This window comes from Sorex araneus, chromosome 5, assembly GCF_027595985.1.
Source record: "Sorex araneus isolate mSorAra2 chromosome 5, mSorAra2.pri, whole genome shotgun sequence".
Classification (NCBI taxonomy): domain Eukaryota; kingdom Metazoa; phylum Chordata; class Mammalia; order Eulipotyphla; family Soricidae; genus Sorex; species Sorex araneus.
Genome location: NC_073306.1, coordinates 51,115,156 through 51,129,468, shown reverse-complemented (window position 1 = coordinate 51,129,468; position 14,313 = coordinate 51,115,156). Strand labels below are relative to the sequence as shown.

Here is a 14,313-nt window from a genome sequence, read left to right as displayed (position 1 = left end):
CAAAGCCCAAGTTTCCTGGCTGGGATTTTCCTCAAGAGACTGTTCAGCAGTGATGAGCTAAGAAAGCAAGAACTCTGCTGAAGATTCCCTTCCAAACCCTGGTCCCAGCCCCAAATTCCCCCCAGTCCTGCCCTCCCAAAAGAGCCCCAGGGTCCCAAGTCTCCCTGGCTCACTCACTAGCTCCCAGGCCTGCAAGAATCCCTCCCTGCCCCCAACGTGAGCTTGAGGTCATCACTAATCCCTGAAACAGGGATCTGTCTTTCTGCAATTTCTATGTCTGCTGCGCTGTTTCCATACAGGCCTTGGCTCCTGGTGCCTGAACAGCCCTTCTCCCTTTGCCTTGTAAATACCACATCTTCCTTGACTCAGTTTACAAGGCACTCCCCCACCAGACCAGAACTGACACTATAGATCTCACACAGTCACATTCACACACACACACACTCACACATACACACAACTCATATACACACACATGCACACATACTCACACAACACATTCACACATAATCACACACATATATACTCATTTATATATACTCACACATAATCACACACTCACATATAATCACATGCATACACACACTCGCTCTCAAACATCACTCACTGTCACTGTCATCCCGTTGCTCATCGATTTGTTCGAGCGGGCACCAGTAATGTCTCTCATTGAGAGACTTATTGTTACTGTTTTTGGCATATCCAATACGCACGGGTAGCTTGCCAGGCTCTGCCGAGCGGGCTCGGTACTCTCGGTAGCTTGCCGGGCCTGGCTCTCCGAGAGGGGCGGAGGAATCGAACTCAGGTCGGCTGCGTGAAAGGTGCTGTGCTGTCGCTCTCATACATACACAGAAAAATCACACACACACATACACACACTCACACTCAACACACACATTCCTCCAGAACCACCCTTGGCTTTAATGCTACCATGTGCCACTACAGGCTTTGATCAGACCTTCTAATCATGGCCCTTATTTACTATACATTTCCCTATAGGGCTGAAAACTCAAAACAGATATGGACGGGCTCATCTGCCTTTGTATCTATGGTACTGAACAGAGGGCCTGGCACATGGGTAGAAATATGCATCTGCGGAGTAAGTGAATGGCTAAATGAGCAATTTAGATATTAATAAGACCCTATTTTTGTTTCTGTAGCAGCAGAGGTTAAGACTCCAGTTTTTGTTTTTGTTTTTAGCCACATCTGGCAGTGCTCAGGGGTTATTCCCAATTCTGTACTCAGAGGTTATTCCCGGTGGTGTTCAAAGAGCATGTGATGCTGAGGAATCAAACTGGGGGTAGCCAGTGTGCATGACAAGTACCTTAACCCTGTACTATCTCTCCAACCCAAGAATGCTGGTTGTAACGTCATATTGTTCCTTGATCCAAACTGTGGTTTCAAAACTATTAGCTACTGGGGCTGGAGTGACAGCACAATGGGCAGAGTGCTTGACTTACACATGGTGCACCCGGATTTGATTCCCAGTCCCCCATATGGTCTCCCAAGCCCACCAGAAGTGGTCACTAAGTACAGAGCCAGGATTAAATCCTGAGCATCGCTGGGTGTGGTCCCAAAACAAAATAAACAAACAAATAAAACTATTAGTTGTGGGGCTGGAGCGATAGCACAGCGGGTAGGGCGTTTGCCTTGCACGCCGCCAACCTGGGTTCAATTCCCAGCATCCCATATGGTCCCCTGAGCACCGCCAGGGGTAATTCCTGAGTGCAGAGCCAGGAGTGACCCCTGTGCATTGCCAGGTGTGACCCAAAAGGCAAAAAAAAAAAATTAAAAATAAACTATTAGTTGTGGGGGCGAGAGAAATAGTACAGCAAGTAGAGTGCTTGCCTGGCATGTGGCAAACCTGGGTTCAATCCCCAGCACTGCACATTATCCCCAGGGGTTATTCCCAATTCTGTACTCAGAGGTTATTCCCGGTGGTGTTCAAAGAGCATGTGATGCTGAGGAATCACCCTGCCAGTAGTGATCCCTGAGCACAGAACCAGGAGTAAGCCCTGAGCATAGCTGGCCTAAGAACAAAAAACTCAAACAAAACCCCCAAGCTATGTGAATTGAGGCAAGGGACTTAGTTTCTCTGAGCCTGTTTCCCCAAATAGAATAAAAATGGCATCTATCTAACTTGACACTAGGCGATCAGGCATTTAAGCACCTCGCCCAGTGCTCAGCAGACAGGGAGGACAGCATAGCAGCTCCCTGCCCAGTAGAAAACCATGTGTGCACGGTGCCTCAGGGAATCACCTGGAGTGCAGAAAGATAACAAGGGCAGGGCCTCACCTCAGACCTTTAAATTGGGGCCCCTATGGTTGAAAAGGGCCTCACCAGGCATCATCAGTGGAGTAAGAGGTGAACTGCTCCCACACCTGCCTTGAACTACCCAAGTCCAAATCCTGGCCTTGACACTCATGGTTATAGTAGAGAGGCAAGCTATAGCAAAACAAACTATGTACCTAATAATGGTTAGGTGTGAATTCCAGGTCATCACTGAGTGGTATTTTAATAATCTCAGATCACCCAGTTGCACAGGCCTCCTCTATGTTACCTGACAACCCTGCTGACCAAGCTATGTCACCTCTTCATGCTTTCGTTACCTTATGGGGGTTACAGAAATAAATATATGGGAAATGCTGACAACACTGCCTGGGGCTGTATCTGATCCCTATTTCTAATGCAATCCAGACAACATGAAAAAACGTTGAAAACCTGATGTGATTGAAAGATGCTATAAAAGGCCATGTGCTAGGGTTCCATAGGGTTCTGCTGATATGAAATATCCAGAATAGGCAATTCCGTAGACATAGAAAGCTGCCAGGGACTGGGAGGAAAGAGAATGAGAAATTACGCTGGGTGAGCACTGTTTGGGGTTTTTTGGGGGGGTTTTATTGGCTTTTTGGGTCACACCTGGAGATGCTCAGGGGTTATTCCTGGCTCTGCACTCAGAAATTACTCCTGGTGGTGCTCAGGGGACCATATGGGATGCCAGGGATTGAACCCAAGTTGGCCCCATGCAAGGCAAACGCCTACGTGCTGCACTATAACTCCAGCCCAGGCACTGTTATTTTTCAGGGAAAGCAGTGATAGGCAGAAGGCAGTATTGAGGGGGAAATCTTCTTTTCCAGAAGTGGGCTCATTCCCAAACACCTGCAAGATACATAAGATTTGTCTTTTTTTTTTCTCTTGGCTTTTTGGGTCACACCCCGTGATGCACAGGGATTATTCCTGGTTCATGCACTCAGGAATTACTCCTGGCGGTGCTCGAGGGACCATATGGGAAACTGGGAATTGAACCCGGATTCACCGCATGCAAGGCAAACACCCTACCCGCTGTGCTATCACTCCAGTCCCAATATTTGTCTTTTTGCTTAAATAAAATCACCTCAAACAACCCCTTAAGGAAGTCAAGACCCCAACATGTAGACGGGGAAACTGAGATACAGAAAGGTCGTGTTATTTACGCAAGGTCACACTATCAAAGGGAACTCAATCCAGATCTGTCTGACTTCAGGGACTGGGCCCTGCACGGACCTCAATCATGCACCCACATGCTGTGGGATGTCAGGCATTCTTCCATGGGAACAAATCCTTCTTCTCAGATGGGGACTTTGTCTTGTTATCCCCACACCCCCAGAAACTTCCTACCTACCTCTGTACACAGCAACTGTCCCATAAAGAGATAAAGAGACTGTAACTTATTGCTAATATGAAGTGGGCATGCAGTGGTTTAACCCCAAAGCTTTTACCCTGATTGCTTGTCACCCCGAGAACTTCATTTACTGAGATCTGAGATTTATTTTCAAAGCAAAGGTCCCTGATTACCCACTAGGAGTGGTCCTGAGAGCAGAGCCAGGTGTAAGCCCTGAGCACCTCCATGTGTGGCAAATACACACACACACACACACACACACACACACACACACACACACACACACACAATCTCCCCCTGGGGAAAGGCTTTCCACCCAAGCCTCAGCACTGGGAGATTTTGATTCAGTGGATCAGTAGAGCCTATGGCACCTCAAAATCTTAAAAGCTCAGTGAAAGTCAATGAGTTTCAGTTAGAGACCTTTTGGCAGCTGTTCCTATCTGGACTGCCATGCCCTCCACAGCATCTTCAGTGATCCCAAAGAAACCCAGTCACAATGGTCCCAGGACAAAGGGAGCCCAGAGCACAGCCTCAGAGTCTGGGGTATTCACAATGGACCTGTGGGCCTCCCTGCCTCATATACTCTAGGACCAAGCACTAGACAGACCCCTGCAGGGCCTATAATGCCAACCAGATATTCATACTATCCGATTGCCATCAGGAAAAAGCCCATCTGCTCTAACCTAAAGTTCCAGTTTCTAGTTCCAGTTTCTGTCCCGAGTGGCCAGAAACGGAACACCAGTTAAGGAGGTGAGCACTGAAGACTGAAACTTGGGGAGTAGATTTTTCAAGACTGAGTTTGAAGCTGACGACCCCAGAGAGGCTCCGACATCTTATAGACACGGTCATGTATGAAAAGAGGGACTGGAAAATCCTTTTTATTTTGGTTTTGTTTTGGAGCCACACCTGGTGGTGCTCAAGGGTTATCCTGATATGGCACTCAGAAATAACTCCTGGTAGTATTCAGGGGAATTGGGGATATTGGGGATCAAACCCAGATGCAAGGCAAATACCCTAGCCACTCCAGCCCTAGAATATACTCTTGGTGCAGGTCCTTCACCATCATCCCAAATCTTGGGTCTTTTTCAAAACTTCTCATTTGCTCCCTCCTCTGATTCCTCAGGCAGCTTCAGAAGGAAAAACAGCACAAAGCTTTTTCTGAAGGTTGTCTGTGCCCGATGTGTTGCCAAGGCCAAAGGATCAGGGTGTCTCTTATTTTACCTCTGAACATCTCAGTGGTTTCTGACAAAGCTAAGCAGTACCCTCTTCAAACATTCCTCTCCTACCTTCCGGGGCACCACAGTGCCTTGACATCCCTCTGTCCTCACTGGCAGCTCCACCTCATTCTCTTTTATGAACTCCTCTTCCCATTCCATCTCTCTATCCTGAGCCCCGTTCATTCCTCTCCCTTGCACTCTTGTCCATTCCCACAACCTTTAAACACCAGTGAATTCAATATATGCATAGGTGTTTTTGCAGACCGTCTACATAAGCATCTTCTGGGCTGCCAGCTAAAATGCAAGTTCTCAGGACAGCAAGAACACAGGGGACCAGGCACTTGCCCTGACCTCAGCTGACCCCGGTTTGATCCCTGCATATGTTCCCCTGAGCACTGCCAGGGGGTCACTCCTGAGCAGAGCCAGAATAGCCACCAGGGTGTGAACCAACACCCCCCCCCCAAATAAATTAAGTTAAATGCAGATTCTCAGCTACCCTTCTGACAAACCTGCCCCCAAGGACAATCGCCATTTTAGTCAGTCTGGCATCTGACTTCCCTCATACATCAGAAAAATCACTTGCTGCACCAGTCAGGAGAGCTTGCCTCCCTCCAGTAAAAGCTGACAAGACCAAATTCTATTTTTTTCCAGCCTCGCTTGCAGCTAGGATCCAGGAGATGAGCAAGGTTAGGTCAATAGACTGAATCAGGAGCAGAGAAAGTAGAAGGTGTGCTAGTGACAATAGCCATGATGATGGCCCAGTTCACAGGGAAGGCAAAAGTACAGACTGTGACATTTAGCTTTTGGCAACAGTATCCTCATCAAACTGGTGCAGGACAGTGACTCTGACTGAGATCCTGGCTGCCTTTTGCCCTAGTTCTCCGGCTTCCCAGAAATACTGTCAAGTGCTGAATATTCCCTTTCAGTGAACTCCTTTTCGGTTAAATCAACTCACCGTGGTTTCTACTATTGCAAGGAGAAGCCTAAGACACAGCCACTGAGTCAGACTCTGGGAAGGATGCCAGGTGACGCTGACATAGATGAAAGAATGAAACCTGCTATCTCCAATGCTGACAGCTCTCACACGTGTATCTCCACTATCTGCCTTTGAACTCAACTCACACATCCACAGCTCCGCTTGGATGCTTCAAAAACCTATGTACAAGCAGAATTCCTGACTTTCCCTTAAACCTATTCTCCCAGATCTCCCCTCCCTTATGAAGGGGAAATGACACCTTTCTAATAGTAATTTGGGAACTATTTTGAGGAAGGGGGGCCACACCCAGAGGTACTCAGGCCTTATTCCTGGCTCAGTACTCAGGGAACACCCCTGGCAGTTTCAGGGAATCAGAAATGAACCTGGGTCAGTCGCATGCAAGGCCCTACCCTCTGTACTCTCTCCCAGCCCCATCCATTCTTGACCACTCCCTACATGTCCTCCATCATCAAACCATGGTATTCCTAGTTGTACAATCTGCCCTGCTTCTCACATTTACTCACTTTTCTCTTGCATCAGTCCCAGTCACAAAATCATCATCTTGGGGCCAGAGGGATAGTATAGCAAGCAGGGTGTTTGCCTTGCACACGGCTGACCTGGGTTTGATCCCCAGCATCTTATATGATCCCCTGAGCACTGCCAGGAGTCATTATTGAGTGCAGAGCCAGGAGTAGCCTGAGCATTGCCAGGTGTGGCCCATAAAGAAAAAAAAATCATCATCTTTCCCATGAACTACTGTAATGGCCTCTGTGGATCCTCTCCTTACCCCTCCAATCTAGTCTCCAGAGAGCAGGTGGAATAATCTTTTAAAACTGAAATTTGGTCATGTGGCTTATCTGAAAAAGAAATAAAAACACAAGCTCTCTACCAGGGCCTTCAAGCTTGACTATGACCTAGCCTTTGCCTACCTGGCTACACTCATCGATGTTGCTCTTCTTATTATCCATAAATCACTTCTGCTCCTCTGGCCTTCTTTCAAGTGTCACAAATACTAGAGGTTCTTTTACTGTCTTGGAACTTTTATTTAAGCTGCCCCCTTCCCCTGGAGCACCCCACACCATTATTCACTATTAATGTTCCTTTCAAAGTTTACAAATGAACTTATGATCCCTGATAAAGAAATATACATGTGGAAGTTGGAGGTTTTCAAAGGGTAAGAGAACAGAGGAGGAGGAGTGATCGCTGACAAGGGAACACTGGAAGGGCCAGCGCCAGGGGGAAAGTTGGGAACACGGTTCGAGATATACTGAGACGTCAGAGTAAAACAGCTAGACATGAGGGTCGGGGCTGGAGGTACAACTGTGTGAGTTGCCAAAAGAGGGGAGAAATATGAGGCCATAGGTGTGGATGAGCTTGTTCAAGGGGAGGTAAGGATGTGAAGAGGTAAGCATGCAGGACCAAATCTCTGAGAAGGCCTCAACCAGGGGCACAAGGGTCATGCCACTTATCACAATGTATAATTACTAACCTGCTTGTTTACCTGTCTCTGTCTTCCTCATGACTATAAACTCTGGGGAAGGGTATCTCTTTTATTCAGCAATATATCTACGTACAGGGACTGGCCTGGAGCACTCCCCAATCTACTGCCTGTGTGTGGCTATCTGCAGGTCTGACCTTGTGTGCACTTCCCAGCCATCAGCCCAAATGCTTAACTGGCATTCATGGCCCCCCAAGTGGAGCTGTATCCCTTTAGCTCTCCAATCCATCGTTTAAACTCCCCAGATGTTTCAACTGGGGTTCATGTGCACCTGGAGGTGCACATGGTTTGAGCCACCAACCAGGGAGGCTCAAAACAGGATGAACTCATAAACGCTCCCTGGAGCAAGCTACTGAATCAGCTCCTGTGCTCCAGTGAAGTGGAACTGCCATGGACATGTGCAGGGCCAGTGGTGAGGGGCTTTCTAGGCCCTTCCCCTCTCTGGGAGAAGTCCCTCCCACAGAGCAGGTTTCTGTGGCCATGTTTACCCTGCCTGGGTCTCTCCCTCCATGACCTCTGCTGATGAAAACAGGGGTGGAGACCCGCCTTCTGGAATGAGGCCAGGAGCTGGGCTGGTCCATCCACCTCCCTGCCAGCAACTTGGAAGTGGGACACAAGACAGGCTTGGTTACCTTTAGATGCTGGACCAGCAAGGCCATGTGACTGTGGGGGCTGAAGCTGGGCTGTGGGGCCTATGTGATGATAGCGGAGTAAAAGCACAGATCAAACGTGCAGAAGAGAGGCAAGAGAAGGCAAGAGGGAGTGAGGCAGCTGCCTTTGTTCCTGATCACTTCCAGCCTCTAGTGAGGTCCTGCTGAGGCCTTTACTCAAAACTCTGCAGTCCTGGGGCCGGAGCGATAGCACAGCGGGTAGGGCGTTTGCCTTGCACGCGGCCGACCCGGGTTCGATCCCCGGCATCCCATATGGTCCCCCAGGCATTGCCAGGAGTAATTCCTGAGTGTAGAGCCAGGAGTAACCCCTAAGCATTGCTGGGTGTGACCCAAAAAAAAAAAAAAAAAGCAAAAAAAAAAAAAAAAAAAAAACTCTGCAGTCCTATGAGGCACTTCTAGTGCTTAAAAACAAACTTCCCTTCAAGGTAAACAAGCTTGAGAGGGTCTATGCTTCTTGCAAATAACCTCTAAGATTGCACAATTATTTTAAATTATTTTTTATAAAGCAAAATCTTACGATTTGCAAAACAAACACAGACCCACAATGAAGCAGAATGTAAAATTTATGAGAATATAAAGAAATAGGAATGGATCCTTTGTAAAACAAGAATGAAAAAAAGCAAAGTCACAAAGGAAAAGATAAATTTGACTCCAGTAAAACATTAAGGGGCCGCAGAGGTGGCACGAGTGGTAGAGTACATTTGTGCCTGGCATCTGTGAAGCCCTGGGTCACAGCCCTGGCACTGCATGGCCCCCAGAGCTTCTTGGGAATGACCCGAGGCCCTCCCACCTCAGTCTTGCTTTAAAAAAAATAGTTAATTAAATTAAATGTAAATCTATGCATTATGAGATGGGCATGTAGCTCAGCAATGCATAGTCTGCCTTGCACGTGTGAGGCTCTGATTTTGAATCTCCAGCACAGCAGAGAACAACAAAAAAAGTTTTAAAATGAACTGTGCAATATGACACCAACTTAGATAAATATTCCTCCTAACCACCATCCCTTCATAGATAATATATTTTCTTTATGGACACAGCTTGGGAGGCATACATATTCCCAAGCAGTTACCTCTGAGGAGAGTATAGGACTTATGAGATGTGGTCTGATCTGACTTTCACCTTTTCTAATATGTCTTCTCAAATTTCTAATTAACATTATATTCTGGTTGGGGATGTGGCTTAGTAGTAGCCTTAGAATTCATCCCCAGCACTGGAAGAAGGGGGAAAATTATATATAATATATATGAAGTCTTTTGTGCAATTAAAACTTCATTACATATAAAAAAAACACAAGTCTTTGAAGATCACATATTTGTGGTGACCTGCTTTAGCCCAGAGAAGCACAATATAGCATGAACTCTCAGTAAAGGTTAGGATGGCTAAATTGGTTCCCAAACCAATTTACACCAGTCTCCAAAATGACTCATTAGTCTTCTCACTAGATAAAGTGTTTCCCTCAATCAAGAGTACCAGAACAGGAAGAAAATGGATTAACAAAATGATTGTAAGTCTTAATACTCCTTCACATTTTATGCATTTCACAATTAAAACAAAAAATAGTGAAGGGGGGGAGGATGCCAGCATCAAGCTACATGTAAATATAAACAGATGCAAAATCAAACAGGAAACCACAGGAAAGTCCAATCCAAAGGTCAGATTCTAGCTTTTGGGACACTAAAATAAATGCCAAAGAGAAAAACTGTGTTTGGGTGCCATATGCCTTCCTGTTGTAAAATTGAACAATTGCACGCATCAAACCAAAGTTCTGGAGGCAAAGGAGGGCAAGTTTTGTCTGGCTTGAAATGGAACAAAGTTAAGCCCTACCCAGAGTCTGCCACTCCAGACCCATTCCAAGGGCTGCCTCCGTACCCCACTCCACCTGCACCCTCCCAACAAACACCAGTGCTGACACACACCACACCCAGCAAGATGAGAAATGCACAGGCAGAAAAGCACATCAAGAGAAGGGTTCAGAAAAGGGTTCAGAGTCCAGGCCTTTGCGCTCCTGCTCTGATTTCACATGTGATGGACAACCCAGAGAGTAGGGTGAATTGTGAAAGCCTTGAGGATGTTGACCACTGAACAACGCTTCTGGATCTCACCCACAGGAAGCTCTGCTCAGGATGAGGCTCTGTGGTCTCACTGTAAAATATCCATATTTAGTGGGAGTGAACCCTAAGCCAGGGCTTCTTAAACTTTTTCCACTTGTGATCCCATTTTACATAACCCCATGGATATAAAACAGATATGTAAATCATCAAATGTTTGTTGATAATAAATCATATATTTTTTTTAAACAAAATATTTCACAACCTCACTTTCGGTTTTGTAAACCCCCACCTCACCCCCCAAGCTCATGGGATTGTGATCTGCAATTTAAGAAACTAGGCAACAAGCTATTGATTCGGCCCAAGGAAAAAAGCCAAAGATTGCTGGCTTCTACTTATTTTAATTAAAACATGTATGCCAAAAGTAGGCAAATGTACTCTGTTAGAGAGTTGAGGATAAAAGAGACCCAGTCTCTGCCGAAAGATATCTACCAATTAATCTGATTACCATTTATCAAGATAACAGGCTTTATACACATTGCCTCATGTAACACCACAAGTAGTCATTCTCATTTTACAGATGCCAAAATTGGGACTGAAGTCAGACCAGGACTTCTAATCTCAAAGAGCTGGCCAATTTTAGAGTCAGAATTTGAACACAGGGGAGTCTCCACCAAAGTCTATGGTCTTACAGACCTCTGTCATCCTTGCAAAGGGATGCACATGGATCTGAGGGGGAGGTCAGCCCGCCAAAGTGAGGAAGAGGGGATGTTACTGGAGGCCTAAGAATTGTGTATTACAAAACTACTGAGCTTTGATCTGCCCCACAGTAGGTTCTCAGTACTTTTTTTACAAAAGATGAAGGGGGAGCCACTCCTCCCCTCCAAAAGGCCACCTCAAGGGATTCAGGGAATTCTCTGCAAGGAAGCTGCATAAACACATCCCCGAGTCCAAAGCCTCGGGGTGTCTGCTCTCAAATACACCCAGCAGTGACAGGGGGGAAAGTGCAGCGGGTCTGGAAAAGAGGAATGAACTCCCAAGAGCAGGGGAATGGGTGGGGCAGTCTGAAAGAACCAAAGAAAAGGCCTTGGAGCTTTGCTGGGAAAGACAAAGAGGAGAGGGGAGGAGAGCAGTGAGTACAAACTTGCCCTGGCCAAGGTGAACCTGGCTCCTGGCACCTTCCCGTTCGCGTTCATTCCAAAACACGGCCGGATCTCACAATCAGCAGCCAAGGGAGGGGGCCTCCCTGCAGCCTGGGCAAAGAAAGTTCAGAACCGAGGCGGAAAGGACCTCGGAGGAGAATAATTTTGGGGAACAAAGTTGTAAATTTCCGAGCGCGAAAGCCCGAGCAGAAGCAGTAAGTCTCTGTGCAGACACACATGGACCGCACGGGTCACCAAGAGCATGGGTGAGTGGGTGAGGGAGGGGGGTTTCTCCCGACTTGTAAAGTCTGCCACCACCGCAGCGACCACGAGTCCCTCTCCCCGCCCTCCCGACCTCGACGGTGAGGGACGCAGAAGTCTGAGATGCAGTCGGTTATCACAGACCTAGGGAGAGGCACATTCCTGTGGAGGCGCTAAGGACCTTGGCAGTTCGGGTCAGGCTGGGAAGGTCAGAGAGAAGCCCCGACCCGACTCCCGACCCCTCCCGCCTCGACGCCCTCACCTCCTCCCGCGCCAGCGCCGCCCCCCGACATCGGGACATCTTGGCGGCGAAGGCGGTGGCCCCGGCCGGGGAGCTGAGGTCCTCGGCGGTGACGGCCAGGAACTCGGCGACGCTGAGCTGCTCGGGCATGGCGGGCGCGGGGCGAGGGCGCCGGAGCTGCGGGAGCTGTGAGAGGGGCGCCTCTGCAGCACCGCGCTGGGCAAGTCTCTGCCTCCCGGCGCGCCGTCCCGGCCTCCGCACGCCCCGCCCCTCCGCGCCGCCCCGCCCCCGACTGTCCTCGCCCGTCACAGCGGCGTCCGCTCGCCGCCTCAGAGCCCACAGCTTCCCGGTCCCAACAGCTCCTCCACCCCGCCCCCAGGCCTCCCGCCCCGGAGGGCCCAACCCCTGTCCGAATGCCCCGCCCCCTTCCTCTGGGCCCCGCCCCCAGGCCTCCCCCCTGAGAACCCAACCCCTATCTAGATGCCCCGCCTTCTATCTCTAGGCACCACCCCCAAGTCTCCTGGACCCTGAGAGCACAGTCCCAGTCTGGATGTTCCGCCTCCTGCCTCTAGGCCCCGTCCCCAGGTCGCCCCGGCCCCTGAGAGCCCAGCCCCTGTCTCTAGGCCCCGCCTTCTGCCTCTAGATCCCGCCCCCAGTTCTCCCGGCCACTGAGAGCCCACCCCCTGTCCCTAAGCCCCGCCTCCTACTCCTAATCCCCGCCCCTAGGCCCTGCCGCCTCCAAGTCCCGCCCCTTGTCACCCCGCCTCCCACTCGGTCTTGGCCTTCCAGTCTCCGTTGCTTCGACTCGGCTCTCAGGGCTCCCTCCCACTGCCTGAGTACCCCATCCCAGTCCACTCCTGAGAGGGTGTGCCCCTTTCTCTTCTACCCAGAGCCGTTTCCGTTTGACTCTCACTTGGTGTCTCTGCCCCGCAGGCTTGCAAGTCTGTGTCAAGTTTAGCCCAAGTGCCCATCTCTCCCTCATTCCTCACCCCTCTCTCAGCGTCTACTGACTGTGGCCTGAGCTCTCACAGGGTCCTCGCCCCTGTCCTCAGCCCCTTGCTCCACCAACGGACACAGTCTTCTGTGGTTTGGGGAAAATTACATCCATTTCGTTGTTGTTCCTTCCCTACCTGGAGCTACTGGTGTCTGCTCCCGACTGGTGCTTGAGGCCCAATCGCTCGCTTGCCGAGATGGGGAAATCATGCTATCGCCAGTTTAATTTGGGGGCTCATTAATGCAGAGTTTGCATTCCAGCCCATGGGGCCATCATGTAGGCACTACGCATCTTGAAACTTTAGTTTATCTTCAAAATGTGAAGTCTGAAGTCCTCTTGGATGTGATGCTTCAGGGAAAATGGGCTGGAGAGATGGTACAGCAGGTGGGGTGTTTGTCTCGCACACAGCCGGCCGTGGCTCAATCCCCAGCACCCCACATGGTCCCCAGAGCACTTCCATGAGTGATACTGAGCACAGAACCATGAGTAAGCCCTGAGCGTCAATGGGTGTGATTGAAAAACAAAACAAAACAAAAAAATCACTAACCTTCCCTGCTACAACCACCACTGTTCTGAAGAAGGTCATTCTCCCCCGCCATTATTCTCTACCTCTTGGAAACCAACTATCCCCTTGGGTGGTTGTGGGATGGGGTTCCCCTACAGAAATTCACTCCAGCTTACTTAGGGAGGTTCTCTGGAAAAAGTTAACTTCCAGTTAAGAAAAAAATTTTAAATAGTGAAGCACCGTGATAAAGCCTATTGGCTCTGGAGTCAAACCAAAATTCTAATGCTCGTACTGCAATTGACCTGCTATGTGCAGCTGGTAAATTGTTTCTCTAAGTCTGAAATTTCTCCTTTTAAGAAGGGATAATGGTGCTTTATCCCACAGAATGATTGACCAGATCATATAGTTTTCATAGAAAAAACTGAAAAGATTTACACTAAAATATTACTGACAGAGGATATTATAAGTAATGTTTCCTTTCTCTGTGTACTCTAACTCTTTGTAATCAACATATACTACTTATGTAATAAAATCAAACATTGGAAAATGTCTACAATCCAGTGGAGTTTCAGGATGAATATGCTGTGAAATACAACCCTGTTGCATCCCTCATTCACACTTGAGTCCACTCCAGGGGCTGGGTAGATATAGTACATGGGCTAAGGAGTTTGCTTTACATGTAGCTGACCTGGATTCCAGCCCTGGAATTACTTATGGTTCCCCCACCCCCTCCCCGCCAAGCACTGCCAGGAATGATCCCTGGTTACAGAACCAGAAGTAGGCCCTGAATATAGTAGGTGTGAAAAACAACAACAAAATGAATAAAATAAAAACAAAATAACCAAGCACAGTCCAATCTCTTTCCAGCCCAGACTAGTCCCAAAGTCAACTAGGATCTTTCTCTAAAGTGCAACAGGGGATGTATTTGCCTTTGAAGTTTCTGGCATGGCTAAGTAACTCTTTCCCTTGAATTCTGGGATGACTGTTTTCCCTGGTGGACTCTCCTACTGCTCCTGCTCAGGGTGCTTGGGGAGACAGCTTTCCTCTAAAATGTCAGGTTAATTAGGAGCTCTCTGCTAGAGATTCTGCTCTTCTCATTGTA

The 14,313-nt window shown here is 48.5% G+C and overlaps 1 protein-coding gene across 2 annotated transcripts in view; it reads right to left on the bottom strand.

The window, feature by feature from the left end:
- ASAP3 (ArfGAP with SH3 domain, ankyrin repeat and PH domain 3) overlaps positions 1–12,046 on the bottom strand; it is a 60,107-nt gene extending 48,061 nt beyond the window's left edge. For both annotated transcript variants that reach the window (XM_055138936.1, XM_004603427.2), the window contains exon 1: positions 11,734–12,046. In XM_055138936.1, the coding sequence (XP_054994911.1) occupies positions 11,734–11,862 (129 nt within the window). In that variant the 5' untranslated portion in view covers positions 11,863–12,046. The remainder of the gene's footprint in view (positions 1–11,733) is intronic.
- Positions 12,047–14,313: the final 2,267 nt, after the last annotated feature.